We start from the raw sequence: 21278 nt of genomic DNA, 5'->3' as shown, positions 1-21278 counted from the left end.
CAGGGCAACAGTTTTAGGAGTTGTGCAAGTGGAAAGAGAGTTGAGGGTTATATTACTCAGATGATGATTACTACTCTTTCCTGTGCATATACTTGGTTGGGCCTTATAATAAACTCCCATCTGATCAAAAGAATTATTTTCCCCTTTTCCTGCATGGGAATTCTGCTTTTTGTCAGTGCCACCTGCTTCTCAAGAGCAATTTGGTGTATAGTGTCCAGTTTGAAGGAATCGTGTACTGGCTTTGTGCTGCACCCCTACATATCAAGGGTTTGCTCTTTCTTTGAGAGAGATGGTGCTCCTCTTGAAGCAGACACTGGTGTCTGCAGTGCGATTTCTGAACAATGGTTTGCAGTCACTTGTGGCCACCTCCGTTCCAATCCAGCATAGCTGCCTGCTTAAGAAAAACTCCTAGGCTCTCTACAACTGTGTGACACATGGCTTTGTTGCAAACCTGCACCTCAAAGGGCAGCAGAGCATTCATCCCACCATCGGAGCACCACTGCCAGAATCACCTACGAGGGTCTAGCACAAGGTGCTGCCCTGTACTCCTTACTCCTGTGACTCCTGGTGCAGAGGCCTTATAACTCCTTGCTTATGTGTATCTTAAGTAGCTCAAAGTTGATGCCATTATTAACTACTCACTTCTAGAGAGTCCAAATGTCATCACAGGAGGAGGTAAGTAAATGCATGACAGTAGGGCAGTTTTAGTAATGGGCATAGATCTATGCTTCTGAGTGGGCTGCGTAGTGTGAAAAGGGGAAATGCAACATCTTGGCATGTTCTGAAATATCCAACCATTGTATTTCTGCCCAAGAAGCAATAGCTGAGACTTGAGTTACTCCTTCTCTGCAACCTACTAGATGCTGTTCCCCAGTTATCCTAAATGAGAAGGCAGGTAGGGTACATCTGACCACAGTGGGCTGAAGGTTCAGTTCAACACAACTATTTTAAACATTTGGGACTCCTAGCCAGAGTGGGAAGTACCGAAAAGCAGATGAACAAGACAGGTAATCTGGTTCTCCCTGCTCATAATTGACCTAATTGGTGTGGCCATATATCAAGTGTTGTTTTTAAAAAAACAATAACCTGTCATTCGCAAAGATTAAAAACGTGCCAAATATTTTGCATGCCTCTCTCAAAAGCCCATGAGTCTATAACTTGCTGCAGAAGGGAACATCTGTGTCTAATTGATGAGGCTCAGCCTTCATAATGGATGATTCAAATGAACTAAACAGCTTTGTCAGTCATTCAGTTGTGGATTATAAATTCATCAGAAATCCTTTCCCCGCCCCTAGGATCTGTCTCACATTTCCTGTCCCTTGTGGATTATTTTTTTCCTGATCTCAGAGCAAGTCTTGAATCTTTTCAGTCTCCTGAGCCTAATAAATGAACAATTTCCCCACTGCCATGACCTTGCAGCCATATCTCTGGAATGCACACATTGCACAAATCCCTCAGCCTGCCTGGGTTGGGGGAAGCGGGGTACCTGTTGGGATGCAGCCAGATATTGCAGCCAGCTGGTGGCCACGTGGCTCGTAGGGGAGCGAGAGGCATTTGAGTTTGAATCTGAAACGCCTCAGAAGAGCACAGAGTCTGCGAGATATTTCTCTCCAAATAATGCCGGATTCAAGTGAAAATGCAGTCAGGAAAGGGAGACTATCCTGGGAGCGGGGGCGAGGGATTGTGGGGGGATGCACTTACCCATTCAGCACTTTGGCGATTAATCCCACAAGATTCACTGAACTGACGGCTGCTGCTTTTGGGTGTTAACAAAGTCTTCTGGTAGTAGAGGGGGGGGCGGCTGTGAACGCCTCCAAGCGCCTTCTCAGTGTCTGAAAAAAGGCAACTAGATCAGTTCACATATTCCTCAAAATAAAATCTCAGCCCTCAATCATCGCTAATTTAAGGAAGTTTGGGCCAATCTGTAATCCTCCCACACCCAGGAGTACCACCCTGCAGTAGCAACAGTTCTGGTGCACATTCTGGCTCCAAAACTGGGTACATTTTTTAGTTGAAAAGTTAGGCATTATTTACTGTTTCTTGCTATGCAAATGTCTTATTGAAAAGTGAGCTCAAAAGAGTAGCATGGGACAAAGGCTGGGAGAGAGGGAAGGAATATGAGGGAGGTCACAGAACAGCCCTCTTTGCTTCTTCCAAGGGCAGGAGCAATCCTCTCCCTGAGGGAAGAGGAGCATAGTCACTGGAAACCAGCTAGTTTTCAGTAAAATCCAAGTGACAACAACTGTGACTGTTATTCTGAGGTGAATTAGCAAATAGATCTAAATGTTTGGATCTATAGCCTCTTAAATTGGCATAGACTTTTGCTGTTTTCACCTGGATTTTTACCATGAATAAGCTAATTCAGACTAAACCCCCAGATTTTACCTCCTAGAGAAAAGATCAGTAAATTTCTATTAATTTATTTTGGTATGACACGCTGTGGGACTCCTAAGGCATGAGACAGAGGTTAATATGATTTTGGCACATGAATGGGGTTTCTTTTCTTGAGACTTCAAGCCATAATCCAGCCCAGGTGCCTTAAATGAGAAGCCTGTAGTTTATTCCACTATAATTAACATAAGCTCTAATTCAAATGACACTTTTAAAAGTCAAAGATTGGATTTCAAGTTGAATACAATTTCCACCCACGCTGCTGTTTTGGTCCTTTTCTATTGCCATTCTGCCATCTACCCTGAAATCACTCAGAATATGAAAAGCACCTGCTAGAAAACAAAGTTCATCCCTTGCAGAACAGGTCTGGCTTTTTGTTTTTATTTAAGGGTTTCTAGCATTTGGCATTGCATTTTTTCTTTCCATTTCAATATGAGCCAAGGGGAGGGTCTAGGAGGAAAAAAAATCTGGAGTATTTTGATCTTTGTGGCTTTATATGGACTTCATAAGCTTTGTTTGTTCTACTGCCAAGCTTCCTTTGTGTTTAAATAGATAACAGACCAAGACAACTAATCATTTCCAATAAAAAACCCCACCAAACCCAAAGCATTCCTTTTCTTTTCCAATTAATGCTTGTAAACCCGTGCTCCTAGACAGGGCTTGTGACCTAAGTACTTCTGACTTATTTTTTCCCCTTTTCAAAAACAATTGCCCAAGGTGCAGAAAGGGCTCAGTGCTCTCCAAATTTATGAAAGAATCTTGAGAGACGGCTCTGAGACCATCTTTGGGAGAAGGTAGTTGTAAATATGTGTGGAAACAGCCTCATGTACCTTTAGAGAAGAAGCAGCATGGTTGTTAGTGCCACCATTTACGGATTTCCTTCCTCTTTGGATTCTGCAGGCTATTTATGGAGAAAGAAGAAATAGCAAATTTCACAGGAGACTATCACTGTGTTATGTAAAATGCGTGTTGATTGCTAGTTTACTAGTGAGATCTGATAACTGCTACCACTATTTTGAGAAGTTTTGCATTTGAAGAAGAGACGATTTACCCAATCAGACCCATCTAGATTTTACTTTAGTGAAGTAAATAAGGCTGAACATCTTTGAAACAGATGAATTGGATGGATGAATCATGGGTAATCAGCAATGCAAGGTTGTGGTTTTTTTTTTTATATTAAAAATATTTTTGTAATGAAAATGACAGAGTTCAAAGTGCTGTGGTGACACAATTTTTCTTTAGCTTCTTGAGATTTTTCTTGAGATCACACAACCAGCTGTTTAGGACAGCACATTTGTGTGGTCAAAAAGTTCCATGTTAGCCAACACCAAAAAAGGATGCTACTATGATCAGTAGTAGAAAGTGAGAATTATATGAATTACTCATCTGAGTTATATTTCTGTGGAGGCTGATCATTCAATATACACTTCCATAGTCTCTAAGACTGGCTGTCCATGTTAGACATAGTAGATTAATGCTCCAAATGGGAAAGTAGAAGACAGACTTGAACAAGCTTAATCAATTTCCCCTATCTTGAGGCTATCTTATACCAGTCCCTGAAGGGAAAGAAACGAGTAGGATCTTCAGTAGGTCTAGCAGACTGCATCCTGTATATAATCTCTGGCAAGATTTAAGCTTATCTGTTTTATTTCTCAGGTATATTATTCCTGTGGTGCAGTGGTGGAATCAATGGAAAGAGGTCTGATTTTATCACCAGGTTTTCCAAACAACTACTACCCAGGAACACACTGTGTCTGGCAATTTTTCATTCCCATGAGAACCCATCTTATCTTGGAAATTTTTGACTTTGACATTTTTGAAAGCGCTACTGAAACTCCAACCCCCTGGGATAGCTTTTCAGCCCCCGCTAAAGCAGGAAGTAAGAGTGTGCCTTCTCTCGAGGAAAACCTGGACTTTGCTCTCCATACTACAAAACCCTCTCTCCAAACCTGGATGTCAAAGGTGGCTCAGAATCTGAGCAGCACAGGAGATCAGTCAAAGGACCTTACTAGTCACCTGGATGAGCTTCCAGGAGCCACCTCAAAAAAAGATGAAGCCAAACAAGCATCTGAAGAAAACCAGTCAAAGCAGATGAAGGAACCCTCAGCAATTCTGAAGGCTCAGCCAGAAGAACTGCCATTCCCTGTGGCTGGTAGTGCCACAATACGGAGGCAAAATACCAGTGGCCTGGAAACAGAAGAAGATTTGAAAGGGAAAATCTTGCTTGCCCACCTAGCTGCTAGAGAGAGAGATGAAGTTACAGTAGAGAGCTGGACTCTTCCCACAACAGTATTGCCCATGGAAATCTCCTCCAGCCCACAGTCAGCAGTGGATGTCTGTCCCCATGATGTACTATATGTTTCCGATCTCATCACATTTTCCTCTCGCTTCTGTGGACCAAATTCGCCTTTAAACAAGACCATGGTCTTTGGTTCATCTCTGGAAATGGTTGAGGTTATCATGGAACTGATCACTACCACAGACCGGGGCCGAGGCTTTGCAATGCTCTTCGAATACAAGAACATCACTGACCCCAACGCTGTAGACGCTGTGAAGCAGGAGAGAAAGGAAAACATGATGATGCTTGCAATTGTAACAGGGATCGTCTTCTTTGCACTTGCTTTGCTCTCTGCCCTCTGCATAGCTTGCAGGTAAGATGATGCATATCTGAGCCTTTGAAGCGTCTGATATTACCCATACAGGAAAAAAACCAGAAAACAAAGTTATGTTTCCTTTCCTCTGCTAATGCTTGCTGTCCTTTAAAGGTAGTAAAGTGTGTGGATACAGAGGAGATCAATGCCAGTCAGTACCCCTGCCCTAGGCTCCTCAGTTTTCTTTCCTAGTTCCACAGCTCTTGTGCCTCCCATTTATTTTCTTTTCGCTGCAGAAATACCTGAAGCATGAGGACTTTCTTGGGCATTATTCTGTTTCAATGGCAGTGGTGCCTTTGACCCTCAGTTTTGGGACACTAACTGGCCAATGGACAAATGCAGAACAGAAAGATCATCCTTCCCCACATCTCCTGAGCAGACTGAGCTGACAGCCACTGCATCTTTTCACAGCGATTCCACAGTCTGACTCAAACCATCACTAATCCTCTGCAGAAAAGTAAATAATAAAAAAAGTATTACCACTTAGAATTGAGATTAAATAATATTTTCCATTCTGTAGCATGTTTTATCCAAGACACTGTGCAGACATTTTAATTCCAACGCACCTGATGCGTTAAGCAGTAATCTGCACATCTCTTTGACTGCTAGGGAAGAGCTGAGAGTCACACTGCAGTACCTGTGACTGTCCCCAAATGTCATCTGAAATGGCACAGTCAAGTGAGCTGATGGTCAGGCTGAGTTGCTGATTTCCAGGTCCTGATGCTAACTAGTTTAATGGCTAAAACCAGCCAGTGACAAAAGCACACCTCTCCAGTCAGTTGCTTTTGTTTTATACATTTCTTTTCTCTGTATCTTTCAGGAGAACGGTTCTCCACCCCCCAGCATATGTTTGCATTTTTCTTACTAACTCCCTAGTGAAAACATTTTTGTAGAAACAGTGATTTATTTATTTATTTATTTCCTTCCAACAAATTCAAACCAGAGCCCAAGCTCCCCAGGTTTTTGTCAAAACAAACAGTATTTTTCAGATGTTTTGACTTCACTGAAAACATCAGGTAAGCGGAAACAAATACCGGCCCTTGCAGGGCTCTGCTGTGGTGGATGGGTATCACTAACAGCATTAATTTCCCAGTGGCAGCATGCAACTGGTCTGTCCTCTGTCTTCCTGCATCTCTACCTCCTCCAGCCCCGAAGGTCTTGGGATCGCCCAGCCACTCCTGGTCATTGGGGCCAGTTTGATAGAAGAACTTTGTTTTCCTCATGCTTTTGGAGGCTGCATTTCTAGCTCTTGCTGAATAAATACAAAATATAGGCTATCATATACTGGGCATAAGAGAACGTGGGCAAGGTGGTGAAACTTAAATATAATCTCTCGTGCTGTATATAGAAATTCCTGCTTTCGGGGTCTGAGCTTTTCATAGTTCTAAGAGTTAAACTTGCATGTGTTACATCTAACTAACCTTTTTCCTTTTTAATGAGCTTGCAGAACACTAATTTAGACCACAATTTTTTTGCTAGCTCTAAAGGAAAAAGTCTGGTGTAAAATGTCTTCCAGATACCAAATACTTTATTTTTATACCCATGCCGATCTTCAAGAGACAGAAACACACTCCCTTCGCTATGGCAGCAGCCTGGGCTGATACACAGGTTGAGTAGGCTGTGCTTGCTCCATTACCCCTATTTAATTTCACTGGAACTATCCATGAAGCAGAGTGTTATTCAAACCAAGAAGTACACCAGCAATCTGAGATTTCGCTGGCTGAAATTTACTCTGCATAGCCTGTTTAGAAAGCCACGCCATGCTGCTCACATGCACAGTTTGGCTTTTTGCTTGTCAGATGTTTACAAAATAAAGTAACTTCTGCTGTTCCTGACCAGCAGAGACAAACAGAATGCATTTTTTCCCCCACACAAATGTTTGCATGTTTTGGTCACTGCAGATACCTCCTACCAGGGGTCCTGTGGTGCAGGACCAGGATTAGACTCACTTCTTTTAACACTGGCCTTTTCATTGCCCTACGACTTTTTTTTTTTTTTAAAGGAAAATGTACCTCCGTCAGCTATTGACTCTGTATACAGAGACTATCCCTAGTCTTTTAGCCTCTTGAAAGGCCATTTACTATCCCAGCTGCCTATGTTCCCCACACGTTATTCCAGGGAGGCCTTGATGACAATACTTTATTGCTTGTCAGACTTAAAACATTTAAGTGAGATCTGACACATGTGGAAGCAATGCCATGACCTGTGCTGAGTAACCTCGTCTGTATTGCATTGGGAGAGTCTTTTTTCCCCTGCTTTACTGCACTAACTGCTTCGAGGATATTGGTGTCTGGCCCCAGAACCGCTGGCGCTGGTTGGAGCTCGCCTACACTTCCCTGCTGTGGGGTTTTAACACAGCTCAGAATAAGTCTGCAGAGGCCGTTAAGCACATCTAAACTTCTTTTAGTTTGAGCCCACAAAACTCTATTTTACAGTTTTTGCCCTAAATAAGGGTTTGAAATCAGGTGTCAAATGTGTATGAGCCACAGCCTGTCCTCACTGCAGAAAACATCAGGAGTGCAAGGGGTGGGCTGAGGGGAGGAATGAAGATGCTTTAGTAACACAGCATGCTTGGAAACCAGACCAGCCCTCCGAGGCATGACAATACTGGCCCTGGCTGGAGCGTGCCATTGCAAAGGATGCTAATAGCAACCTTCAAGCTCTTGGCCTTGTAAACTTGCCTTCCACTTTCTTTTCTCTTTGTACTTTACTTGTTCCTCTGGTACCGGGTTTAGCTGTTTGGTTGGTTCCCCCCCATTTCTATCTGCTGCTCTTGCTCAGCTAAAAGTAGCAGGCTGTGCCTTGCCAGGGGTAGAGATGGCCCGGGATGGGCTTGGCACCCACTGCCACTCCAATGCACCGAGTCGTCAGCAGTGTCTGCGCGGGCTCATTGCATTCAGCCAGGGCAGAGCTCTCTGGGGAAACTCCAAGTCTCTGCCACACTGCAGCTTTTGTTTGCTGTTTGGGGAGGGAATGAAAGCTTCAGTTGTTAGTTGGCCAATAATTCTAATTACTTTTGGCCATGAGGCCTGGCTTGAGTAATGGGGTATTTTTTATTTTCTTTCCCAAGCCCCAAGAACAACAGGCATGTCCACCTTATTTAATTTTAATCCTGTCCAATGCAGGCAGACTTCTGCTCGATGGTTGCAACCCATGGATTGCAGCTGCATTTTACGTCTGCACAGCCTGCCAATGACCTGTTTCCAATCACACCCCCTACGTGTACAGCTATTTCATCAAGTCATCGTGTGCTGCCATCTCTCTCCACGCTGCCCTGCCAGTCCCTGCCTGCAGCCTCATCGTCACCTGGGGCTGAAACTTTTCCTTCCTTACATAATGCCTTCCTAGAGAATCCTCGTCACTTCTGGGCTAAAACCAGACCTTTCCTCTGCCACCTCATTTTGGGCACAACCCAGAAATCTCTCCCTGCCTGTTTGTATCTGCGTCCTCCATTTATGTCCCTCTACACATCGGGCTGGTTTAGAGACCTAAGGCAGCTGGAGCTGGCTGGAGCTGCCTGCTGGGGAGCACAGGGAAATTTTCACAAAGCTTCCAACAGACTTCATTTTTTTTTTGTTTACTTGGGAAGTTTGAAATAATTAAAAAAAAAAAATTACAACTTCTTTTAAATGATGGAAACTGGTATATTTGCACATTGACTCTCTTATATCCATGAGCTGCGCACTGATCTAAATCTCTGGTCTCCTGGTGGCAAGACACTGCAGCATGCCATGGGAGATGTACTTCAACTGGACAATGAGCTAAAGATCCCCAGTCCTGCAAACTAGCACATTTCTCCAGGCACTGTGGCAGCAGCTCTGAATAGAAGTAAAAAAGAAAAATTATATCAAGTTTCCACCAAAAATTGTTGGTCAAATCTAGAAACTCAGGCTTTATGTGTGTTGTTTTCTAACAGTAAATCGAATTGTTCAGTGGAAATCAGACATCCAATACCCAAAGCGTGATGAGGGAAGAAAGTTAAAAATGGGACATTCAGCCAGTTACCATTCTTTAATCCCAATTTAAACCTTGGGAAGAACGAGACTCTTCATTCTCTTATTCCTCCTTATTCTACCATGTTTGCACAGAAAACGTGTGTTTGCTGGGGGCATCTTACTCTTCCTCTGGTTCATTCTGCCAAACTCCAGCCTGCATTTCAAGGTACTGACGGTGCCTGCTAAGTACTGTAGGGCACAACATTTACAAAGAATGGCAAGGAGAAGCGCCAAATGGATGCAAAGTATTTCAGTTTCTTAATGCAGAACTTGCCCTCTCTATCCTACTTTATCATAGCTGTCAGTTGCTGAGACTTTTCAAACGGATGTTTCAGCTTTGTCCCAGAGAATATGAATACCTTATAAATGGGACAGCTGTATACAAGAATCCAAGGAACACATTTTTATTTGTGTTTCTGAGAACTCGAACATTTTGTTTGTTAAGTCATGCTAACAGTTCAAATAACAAACCCAAAAGTGAGACCATCCAGATAACTAACAAGTCTGGGTTGCTGATGCCTGGTGTTCAGTGTGGAAGAACCATGTGCTAAGTTTTGTTTTCTTGAAGGAGAACATTTTCTTTGTGCCCTTTAATCCCTGGGTGGGAATACTTTAACAAATTTGCTTGTAACATGCCAGTTATTTGAAACAAGAATATTTCATAGGAATGTATCAGATTTGATTAAATTTTTGTCATGGGTTTTGGCAAGAAAGAGCTGGGAGGAGGGGAAGAGATTAAAAAAAAAAAGGAATGCTGTGTGGAGAAAGCAGGGAATTACGCATTGTTCTGCCACCATCTACCTGAATGCCTTGACCACAATGCTCATCCATTATTTTGGGGCATGTTTTACTACATCCCTCCTGATGAAATGGTTCTGGTGCCCGATAAGAGCTTCTGGGGGGGGTGTGTGTGTGTAATATTTACACACATATTTTCCACTCTGAAGTATTTCCTACTCGGTTTGATCTTGCTTGATAAGGCACCACCACTCCTACTCAGAAGGCTCTCCCTGCTCCCCCTCCCTGAGTCAGTGCATTAAGGAAGAGCCTTCTCTGCTTTAGCCCTGAGTGCCTCAGAGAAACCCAAGCGGTGGCTGGTGCCATTGTGCCTCCTGGGGTAACAGCCACCCGTCTGCACCTCTCCTGGGCTGAATTCTCAAGTGCCAACTCGCTCTCTTCTTTTTCTGTAGTCTTCTCTGTATTCACTGAGAATAGCGCTGGGGGTGCATCATGGGGGGCTTTTTCTCCCTCAATTCAGTTGTCAGTCAATAAGCATTTTTTAAGAGATCCAATGATATGGTGAAGGAATGAAACCCACCATGCCCCAGATGTCGGCTCCCAGCCAGCATCATCACGTGGCCTCTGAGCCCCCATTCTTAAAAACAGTCACGAAATGGTGACTGAAAACTTGAAATCTTGGCTTCAACACATCTCTACCAAAAAAAAACCCCAAACTTGTATGGAGGAGATTAAATGCCTTAAAACGAACCAACCCCTGCAACAAGAAGAGGAAAAATGCCAGCCAACAGCACAGATAGTAGGGAAAACAGTAACATGGATCCCATCCTATCCGGTCAGTGCTTTAATGCTCCCATGTGTTTCTGCAGTGTTCTGTGGAGAACTGCTGTACACAGAGACAAACCACACTTGCTCCAGTCATTATCCAGTGTATTACTGCCAGCCTTTCCTCGTGACATCTTTATGTCTTATTCATCCAAAAGTAAATAACACCATTTTTTTCAAAAAGTCAGTTTTAGTAAAAATGTGGAAAAAAATGGTTCAGAATGTGCTTTTGTTTCCCTTCAGCCAACAGGCATGGTTACCCAGTAATCATCTGCCATAGCACTTTCTTTTGATAAAATGTCCATACAAATGAACAACATCTGATGCTCTCTGCTTGCTAAATATAATCCTGCACGCAATATCGGCTACGCAGATGAAATATCCTGCCTAACAGGATAAGAAGGATGTCACTGCCCAGACCAAAGGCAGGGTTTCAGTCCCACTATTTAGTTACTGACGTGCAAGAGCAGCCGGCGTGGGGGGAGAGCCTGGTGGGACTGGGCAGAGAGGTCTGAACTCTGTTCCTGCTTTTGCAGTGATCATAGGAAGAAGACGACAGGTTCTGCTCTTCTTCAGCTGATTTTCCACTACATGAGCATGTCATTTTCTCCCCTGGGCTACAGGCCTTGTTGTCCTGAGTCTCGGCAAGTACTTTGGATGCTCCTGTAGGCAGGAGAGCTCAGAACCTGCTGGGTCCCCCCTTGCAGATCGAGCACAGCCGAGACCTTCCCTTCTGTGGATCTTTAACTCACTCCTGGGCTTGTTGTTGTTGTTGCTGTCTCTCCTTTTCAGGCAGAGAACGTGCCCCAAAAGGAGCTCATCCAACGCATGCAGTGACCAGGAGGTTAGTGCTAATGGCTTCAGCAATTTCTGTTTCTCTCTTTCATATTGGCTGTTGCACTGTTTATCTGACGATGTTTACTGGGGCATGTTCTGAGTTGTAGAACGGGATCCAGAACTCCGCTGTCGATATCAATGAGCTCCAGCTGGTGGTGCCAAGTCGGGAGAATGAAAACAACAACCACTCTGTCAGCCGGGAGCAGGCGGGTAAGCGCGGGGCAGCGGCGGGAGCAGGTCAGGGCACCCCGGAGCCCAGGGCCAGTTAATCAGATCGTTTCTTCCTTGCAGTCCTCCTCACTGTCTCGCCCATGCACAGCTGGAGAGCCACTTCACAGCAGAAGGCCTTTGTTGTGGGAACTATCCCTTGCTGCTCTCCCCCCTCGCTGGTAGGGTGATTCCCCTGGCAAGGAGCACGCGCAAGCACAGCTCCAGGACGCTGCCAACAAGATCTGTCACAGCACATGGCATTGCAGAGACACTGGGTTAGCAGAGCAAATGTGTCTGGTTCAGGCTGCTACAAACAACTTATAAAGATCCATGAATTGTGGAAGAATTTCACCTGCCCTGTGCCTAACCTTGTCCAGAAAGGATGGGTTTTCCAATGCTTACATTGGCTTTGAACAACTTTGATTCCTGGAGCAAACTTATTCCAAAGAGCTTTATGAATGAGACTGTTTTAGATGACATTGACTTCACAGTGTGTTGCGAGAACAAAAGTCCCCCAGCCAAGCTGCAGATAAGGTCACTTGCTGGGATTCTGAGTCACAACACATGAATTGTATCAGTGCCCCTTTTGTTTGAAGGCCAGCAGGGAGCTACTTCATGTTGCGTTGCTCTACACCGTCAGTTTCCCACTAAACCATCAGCCATTACGCATAACTCTCACAAAGATATCTTCCTAAAAAGCTAATTCTATGCTCCTAACCATGACAGTTTCCCATCTCCTTCTTTGGAAAAATCATTGAGGAGGTTGTGGTCAGAACCCTCCTGACCTGGACCAGATGGACAGGCCTCGGGGACGCATGCATGCACACACACACAGCCTTGCGGCTGCCTGTGGAGCATTGCCAGGGTTCAAGCAAAAAGCACTGACAACAAAAAGCACAGCTCCCAGTATTAATGGGGATGAGGAAAAAATACACAGTGAGTTGAGCAAGCCCACAAGTTTCTGATCTGCAACACAACCCTGTGTGTTTAGTATGAGTGATTTCAGTCTTTATTAGAAAGCAGACCCAAGGGTGTTCCTCCTCTCCCCTTTTGTTTTGTTTTTAAAAGCTTGCAGTTTCAGGAGAGCAAACCATTGGCTTGAGTTTTGTTCTGGCTGGTGTGACAGCCAAAGCCCGCTCTAGTTTGTCTGGGGAGAGAAGGAGGTGGGTTTGTCATGGAGGAGTTTGGAACAGATGTTTTGGACACTTGCAAGCAGCCTTTATTGATATTCTTCTTTTCTCAGTCACTTCCTGTGGAGGCAGCACAGAACGGTCTCCTCAGGACACTGACCCAGATGTCCCCTCCTCCACATCCGCAGTGACCACCGAGACTGGGAGCGATGAAGTGTTTATTATTTCTGCTGGACCTGGGGCCAGTGGGCTGAGCTTTACCACCTACAGAATACAGGTAGGAATGCTCTTTGGCACCTCTAGAAGCCCAGCAAGCTACAGGATGTCCCTTTTGGGCAGCACTTGTCCCATCTGTCCATTTATACTCACTGCCCACCTTGCAAGAAAGGCAGTGACCAAGCCAGGCAGTTCTCCTAACCCTTGAGCTGAGCTGCCGTCAAATGATCTGGGCTATGATCCCCCAAGCCAGTATCTTTGCTTTGAGAAGAGCAAGTGCAGAACTCTACTTTCCATCTGAGATGTGATAATGCAGTGGTCTGCCAGCAGGCAGTAGGACTAGCCCTCAGAAAGACCTTAATTGGCAAAGATGATGTTCCATTAAAAACACTTGTGGCAACTGAAGGACCTGGGAGTCAGCCCTGCTCCTGCCCTCCACTACCAAGTGGTCAGGGAAGTCACTCAGCTCCTCAGCGTGTCAGAAAGCTATTTAACTGTCTCACCAGGCTGATGTGTACACTCCAAAACCAGGACTCTTCAAGTGAGAGTGTTGGGGTCCTCTCAAATACACACATAGAAACCTGGATCCATTCAGTAAGTTCTCTCTTATAGCTCTTTCCATGCACTCCTGATCAATTATTTGTTTAGAAACAGGTGATAGCTCAGAAATCTCAGGTCTAGCTGCCACCTCGTCAACACTAATAGCGGCTGACACAGCACATCCATTACAAGTCGGTATTAAAGCCTTTCCCAGGTCAGCGCTCCCTTCTCTAGTGCCCTCTCTCCTTTTCCCACAAGAGGAGAAACAACCAGCACAAGGAACTCGCATGCCCCAGGACAGTCCATGTAACACTTCTGTCACAGTTTACAAAACAAAAGCATTCTGTATCTCTGCATTTGATTAGGAAACCAGCCAGGAGGCCAGGCTGGTCAGGATTTTCCTGCACTAGTGTAAGACACACGCTAAATTTTTCCTCCAGTTGGCCACGCTGATTAACAGGGAAAGTGAAAACAGCTCTGATGCATTCCCCTGCCCAAACACTTTACCTTCTGAGGAGAGGGGCACCAGGAGCTGTGTCAGAGCCCAAACTGGGCACCCTTGAACACCTGCACTCCTGGGTCCTTCTTTCCAGTGGAGAGAGCTTCACCTGGTGGCAGTCACATACAAATACAGCTTCTCGACAGAAGGGAAACCCATTTTCCTTCCTCTTTTCCCCACTCTAGTCAGAATGAGTAAATACACTTAAAGAAAAACCCTTCTATTCTGCCATCCCTTCTACAGGCAATTTATCAGAGGAGATTTATATATATATATATAAAAAATACTTAGTGTTAAACCAGTCCTAAGTGAAGGTAACCCAAAGAATTAAAGTAATTTACCACATCATGAGCTCAAGTAGCACCTCCATCTCAATGATGTCCATGCTGTACACAAGACAATCAAGAGCCTCAATCAAATCCCTTAAAGAGCAGAAAACCTACCCAGAAAGGGTGAAAAGAGCTTTTTAAAAGCACTGGGTCTTTCCCCCCAGCTGAGGACTATCCTTTCCAAGGGGGGTGGGAATTGAGCACAGCAGGCCAATTACACACCTGTGCTCAAACAGGATCTCTTCGGGCCACTTTGAGTTACTGGATGTTAAAGATATAAACATGATTACAGTTTCATTTCTACATGTGTATTTTTAGGGTATAAAATGCAGCTGGCCAGCCAGCTCCTGACTTTAGCCTCGCACCCCGCAGAGGGTACGGTGCACTGCTTTTGTGGACCAGCACTAGGCAGGTAGGACGTGTTACCTACTGGAGCGCAGCCATTTTCTTGGCAGGAGCTAAGAAGTTATCCCCATGTGAAAGACGTGTGAAATCCTGAGCCTTTACGGTACAGTAAATAACGCTGTCAGACTCACCTCACCCAAAATGCTCAACTAGACAAAGCAAGCTGTAAGGAGCTTTCCTTAAACAAACCATCCAGATCTTTTTACTGAGAAATGGTGGTCCTGTGCCCCCCAGTAATTGTGAGCCTCAGCTCTGCACGGGCTTTTCCTTTTTAGCTTTTAAAAGCTTTTTGAAGAAGTTGGTCCCCTGTCAGGAGGCAAGAGCTGGGAGCACAAACACACATCTCTGTGCATGGACTAGCGGGAGGAAACGGAGGGCAGGACGGCTTTTAGATGGCTTCTGAGGTGTCCTCCAGGAGAGTCGTGATTTTCTAAGTCTCTTTTGGTTTAAGTCATCGTTCAGCCTTTGGCTAACTTATAACTATGAGCTCTAACTTCTATTCAGACATGACAAGTTTCAGATGCAACGGTTTGCGTAAAGAGTATTATCATAGAGGTTTAAGAAACATTTTTTGCTAAAACATTTTAAAAAAATCTGTAAAATACATTATTCATCTTCATAGTTACTTCCAGTATATCTGTCTGAAAACCAGTCGCTAGCTTTTACACCAGTTTGGAGGTAATTATAATAATATTAGAATAATAAATCCTAAGACAGCCTGAAGAGGCTTCTGAGGAGAAGACAGCTGGATTATAAATTTATAAATAAAGATTATTACTTTAATCAAATCTGAGACTAAAAGCTTAATATTGAAACAAACTCATCCAGAGCCTGAAGCCTCTCCCAGCTTCCTACTGAGATTTTTTTTTTCTGCGGTAGTAGCTAATTTCTTGTCTCTCTGCCCATCCATTTCCAAGATGACATTTTAACTAAATAGTTTCTTTGATTTGCAGAAACTCGAGAGATTCAGTTTAACAGAAATAACAAATGACAAGTTTCTGGTTTCTCAGGACTTTTAAATCCAGGACAGTGTGGGATTTATTTCAGACCCTCATTAAAGACTATGTAAACTTTGGGAATGTGGATTTTGCATTCTTCTCATGACAACCATACTCGCACAGCTGAAAATTAAAAATACATATAGAGTTGTGGAACAGAAGGCTTATATAAATAACAGGTGATGTATTAGTAAGAATAAAAGGAGATTCATAGGACAGTCAGGGATTCTTTAACTTTTCTGTCTCTAAACCCGCATCTATATTAAGGACAAAAACTGTGTTTTTAAATGCAACATCAGGACATATAAAGTAAGCACGGAAGAGATCTTTCAAAGTCATCTATAGTTCATTCCCATGTCAGATCAATTCTGCTTATACACAGAGCTGGTGACAATGGTTTAATGTGGTCTCATCTTCTGACGATGTCAATATGACACCTGTCTGGACGTCTTGTTCTACTGCTAAAGCATGTTTTCCACCTGAAAAGCATTTCTTATGTGAAATTAAAATCTCCTTGTCTCCAATCTGGGCCTCGTGCTGCTTGTTCTATTCACCAAAGACACCAAGAAGAGATTATTCCCCTTCTCTTTGTTTTTAATTCTCTTTATTGTCTTAATTCTTCCCTAACATAGGATAAAGAGCACCACTTACTTCAGTCTTCTCTCCCAAATCATGCATTTTTGAGATTTCTCATTCTTTCATTGCATGCTTCTAGATTTCTTTCAGCGGACCCCATCTCCACTGAAGTTTTGTTTCCCGAGACAGACACATCTGGAGATGCTATAAACGATCTTTATTTACTCTTTTCAGGACAAAAACCTAAAAAGAAGTGTCACAAGCCCAGCCTCTGTGTCTGACTGGCTGACTGCTAATCACCCGGCTGCAGGAGCAGACGCTGCGGAGAAGGGGAACGTCCAGCTGGACAATCACTGTCCCAGGCAGCGCACGTGGAGTGCCCGCACTTTCCACGACTTCCTGGCTCCCATACCACAGCTACAGAAAAAATGGTGCAGCTGGACCACCAACAGCCCCTTCACGAAGCTGGTTGACAACAGCGTAAGTCTCGCAGGGAGGGGAGGACGTGGTGGTGGGGGTCTGTGCCTCGGTACCCCCGGCTGCTCGCTGATGGGACATGTTTCCCTTCGGCCTCCTGCTTTGACTTGTCAACCTGCAAACGTGATAGACACTTCAGTCCATCTTCCTTGGTGTATGGGAAGCTCTTCTGCCTAACTATATTGTCTTTCATTCAGGCTTTCCTGAAGAAGCTGTATTTCCTAATGGTTGACGCCTGGTTAAGAAGTGATCCCTGGTCCAGAAAAACATTTAAAAATGCCTTCAGCCTAGATTATCTCATTGAATGTTCTGACATGTACCTTTTTTCTCTGGTTATGCCTTACATTTATTTTAATTGACGTATTACTATTGCATTGCAAGGGATCTGTAGGTGTGGGAGGGATATTTAGGTCTCACTGACTGTAATCATCAAACCAACAGCTTGTTACAAAGCTAACAGAGGATGTTTCTTCTTTTTTTAAGGTAATAACATAGTTTTTTGCTGAAGAATGCATCTGACCTCTAACATAGCAAGGAAATTTAGCTTTTAGTTCTCTTGGGATCAAAGTTTCTCACGACAGCTGCTTTTCACGGCTTGTCTACTAATTTATTACTATTTTTTGCAGGGTTTTCCTACAGCTGCAAGATCCCAAGGTGTCCCAACCAGAAAGGTTATCTCAGCCACTGAGATAGAAGGAGCATCAGAGACCATTTACTCTGACTCATCTGCCAGTAATGCCTCCTATCCCCTCACTCTGTCTGCACAAAGGCAGCGGAAGCTAAGCTCCTGCAATTTGAAGAAATCCAGGTTTGGGAATCCTTATTTTGGATTTTTAGCTAATTCCCCTGACAGCAAACATGTGAAGTCCTCAGATCCCTCAAGACATCTAGGGGCAGCATCTCCAGTTAACAGCCAAAGCCCCAAAAATCCTCTAGAGAGCTCCAACCCACTGAAAATCAACTTGGTTAATGGCTCGAAAACAAAGGAGCTTATGGTAGAAACAGATAAAAACAAACCAGTTTTTGTTATTTCTGAAGAAGGAGATGATCAGCAGCCTCTGGTCCTAGCAGAGCATCTTAGTCAATGTGGAGATCATCTGTCAGAGCAAAATGCTGTGTACGCTCCAGCTGTGCCAGATAAGCAGCCGGTGGTCCTGACTGCTGAGGGGAACAGTTCTGCCAACTTCACGTCAAATCTGCCCCTTTGGGCAAAATCCCCTGGTTTATACAAAGGTCATGTGAAGGCCCCCAGCTCTTCCAGGGACCAGCAGAGCTCCTCAGCTGTAGAGGCTAATGCTACTGAGACCTCACAGAACTGTGATGCCCTAGCTGCTCCTACGCTCTGCCAAGCTTCAGTCCAGTGACGCCCTCAGACTGAAACATCAATTCACAAAAACAGAGGCAACAGTGACCAGAGTGGGAGCCGTGCCAAGTAGCTGAGCGCGGCAGTCATAGATGGATACAACTTTAAGAGTGGTCTTTGCTTCCGACCTGTTGGGATTGGGATTACAACTATACACACCATAGCCCAGCACAAATGCCATCTTCCCCTATGCTCGCTAACCTCATCTCTGTTCTTCTGCATGGAATTTTGATGTGGTTTGTATGAGAAAGCATCCTCTGAAAAGGTACTTCAGACTGCAGAAAACCTTTTCTGGAATGAGAAATGACAGTCATCCAAGATGGTTACATTGTGGTTTGTATCTGAAATGTCCTATATCGGACAGTCCTCTGCCACTGTGGCATCACTTGAGCCTTTCTGTTGGGAGCTAGGAGTTAAATTCTGTTCGTAGGTATGCCTGTACAATCCAAGCCTTGCCAAGCCAAGGGTAAGCATTCAATCATGCATGTTTGCGCACGGTTTTGTAAACTTAATTTTAAGCATTTCATAACTTCTGCAGTCTAGCACAAAGTTTACCAAGCATTAGCATCTCTAATATTAAAGACCATGATTATCTCACACCCTAACTCTTTAGAGAAGTGTACAGACAAGATGAGCAACCCAATACTGGATGCTAGTTCTGTAAAAGTCTGGTGTAGCTTTACCTTTGCTGGATCTACATAGGCTTAAAACACCTCAGTCCACTACATTTTTAAGTGACTCCTCATGGCAACAGGAGCATGTGTACAAAAACACTGAAATACTAGGAATAGTCTTCAGCATCCGACACTTGGATATTTGCAGCTGCTCTGATCCTATATCCACCAGCTATTTATTGCTGGTAACGCACATTGACTAGAGAACTATTTCCCTTCCTTTTGCAGGCAAGACTTAAAAGACAAAATTAAGTAAGTGGGGCAAACTTGGAGTGCTCACTTTCTTTAGAAATGAACTACTAAGTGGCTGTGCCTCCCTGATGACAAATCCAGGGCATTCAATGGAACACTGAACCAAAGGGAAGCCTGCTAGTCCTATTGCCTTTAATGACCCCATCAGTGTTTTAATTGCCTCCTGATGATACTTTCCTAGATTTGCAACTCCTGCGTATTCAGCCCACAACTTAGAATTATTTTGCTTTCTTAAATGAAAGAAATTCCCCATGAAGCTGTATTTTGCAGCTGACACATCACACTGTTCTGAAGCAATAGTATGGCATAAAACAGGTGTCAGGAAGAAATATCCGTACCAGTCCTCCCCTATATTAGCTACAGTGTGCATCAAGTTATCTTAATCCTTCTGGGTGAAGGCATTTAATTCTGATTCCTGAAATACTTAACTGAATTATTTATGATTTCACCTGCTATTACAGCTTCCATTTGCCACTTATTAACGTCTGAGCTACGCAACACAAGATTGTAGGGTTTGCCTTACATTTTGTGTGCGTGTGTTTCCGTGTCTCCGTAGACATAGAAGCCTTGCATCTAGTAGCAGTGGAAGCAAAACCACATATGCCCTTTAGCAGTTGACTCAAACACGAACAGCAAACAAGTCTCCACATTTGTTATTACCAGACTGTGTCAAGTAGTTTTGAAGCACAAAAGTCTGGCTCCGAATTTGGCTTTTTTTTGTTGTTGGGGTTTTTTGTTCTTGTTGTTTGGTTTGTTGGTGGTGTTTTGTTTTTGCTTTTTTTTTAAATTAATGCTACATGATTCAAAGGGAAGAGTTAATATATATTTATGATTTAAGAAATTATTTAGAAGTCTTCAGTACTCTAATAACTTTCACTGCATTAAATTCATATGCATTGTAATTCAGAGTCAATGTTCTGTTACTTATTACATTTCTAAAGATTGAAATACTAAAATCTACTTTTGAACAGTACTCATGTTCAGTTATTGACAATAGCTACAGTTGAAGGGCTGGAGAAAGTGGCTTTCTCAATAAAAGTGTGTTTAACTATTCATTTCTACAATGTAATGACACTTATTTCGTTTATTTTGCTGAAAGACTAAGTTGTATGGGCATTGCCTCAGAGCACCAGTACATCACGTGGTGCACACCAGTACAGCAGCCCTGTTACTGGGTGCTGCAAAGGGAAGAGCACAAAAGCTGCTGCATCGTTCAGCCGGCAGCGACCCGAGGATTATACGCTGTGTGATCTCTCCTTGGTGACCCAGCGACCTAACGAGGTGGTTGTTTACACTGATGTCCTCTGCTACCTGTGCAACCAAAGAACAGATTTTTTTCTTGCCCTGTGAAGACTGCTGCCGAGGCGGGTTTCTCCGGGAGTTTGGATTTCCTTCCATAGACTGCTTATCTTAACACCCTGTACCTCTTCCATCCTTGCCTGCTGTAGCACTATACAGCCAATTATACACAGGACGCTAAATCAGATATCATATATTCAGCAGGGACTATATACATGTATATGTCAAGAGAGGCCCCATTCTTGAAGAATATGCAATATGGACCAATGCTGCTTATTCTCAGAACAGATGTGGCTGGGACACAACACTGTCCAAAAGCCAAGTCTCCAGCCCCTCGGCCCCCAAGAGCCAGGAGTACAGCCCATGGGAGACCTAACCTTAACTTCCTGACTTGCCTTTTGAAGTTCCTATTTTTTTTAGGCAGATCACTAAAATTAAGTGCTACGGAGGTATTTGTGCTTTATTTTGTACCTTTAAAAAATTTATAAAATATTTTCCTCCTCTGACCTGGACCTGTTTTGAAATTCTCCTCTGTTTTTCCCCCCAGAACAGAAACAGCTTTCACCCATACTCTTCAGAAAAGTCATAGCGCAAATTTAAGAAATTCTGAAAGCTGTGAGTGGAATAAAGTGCTCTAATACTCCCAGCTGTAAATATTGACTGGGATTAGTTTTTAAATAGTATTACTTATGACGTTTATTTTTTCTTAACAGCTATACAACTTCTGAGAGCTACGCTGCCACTTTGTAATGGTAGAAATCCTCCCAACACAGGCATGAGCTCTGGCTTCAGTTTCACCTTTGTGGTACCGCAGTCACTTTACTGTGTTATTTTGCACACTGTAACCAAGCAGCAAATGGGATAAGCATGCTA

The 21278-nt window shown here is 43.7% G+C and overlaps 1 protein-coding gene across 1 annotated transcript; it reads left to right on the top strand.

The window, feature by feature from the left end:
• The first annotated feature begins 657 nt into the window (after window positions 1–657).
• Window positions 658–18181, top strand: LOC104289225. Its single transcript, XM_009888141.1, has 7 exons — window positions 658–675; window positions 4048–5042; window positions 11393–11444; window positions 11545–11647; window positions 12891–13054; window positions 16575–16820; window positions 17444–18181. The coding sequence occupies exons 1-7, from the start codon at window positions 658–660 to the stop codon at window positions 18179–18181; spliced, it is 2316 nt and encodes a 771-aa protein (XP_009886443.1).
• Window positions 18182–21278: the final 3097 nt, after the last annotated feature.

The sequence above is a fragment of the Charadrius vociferus genome, unplaced genomic scaffold, assembly GCF_000708025.1.
Source record: "Charadrius vociferus isolate BGI_N301 unplaced genomic scaffold, ASM70802v2 scaffold326, whole genome shotgun sequence".
Classification (NCBI taxonomy): Eukaryota; Metazoa; Chordata; class Aves; order Charadriiformes; family Charadriidae; genus Charadrius; species Charadrius vociferus.
Note: the sequence above shows the minus strand (reverse complement) of the source record. Positions and strands in the feature narration are given on the sequence as shown.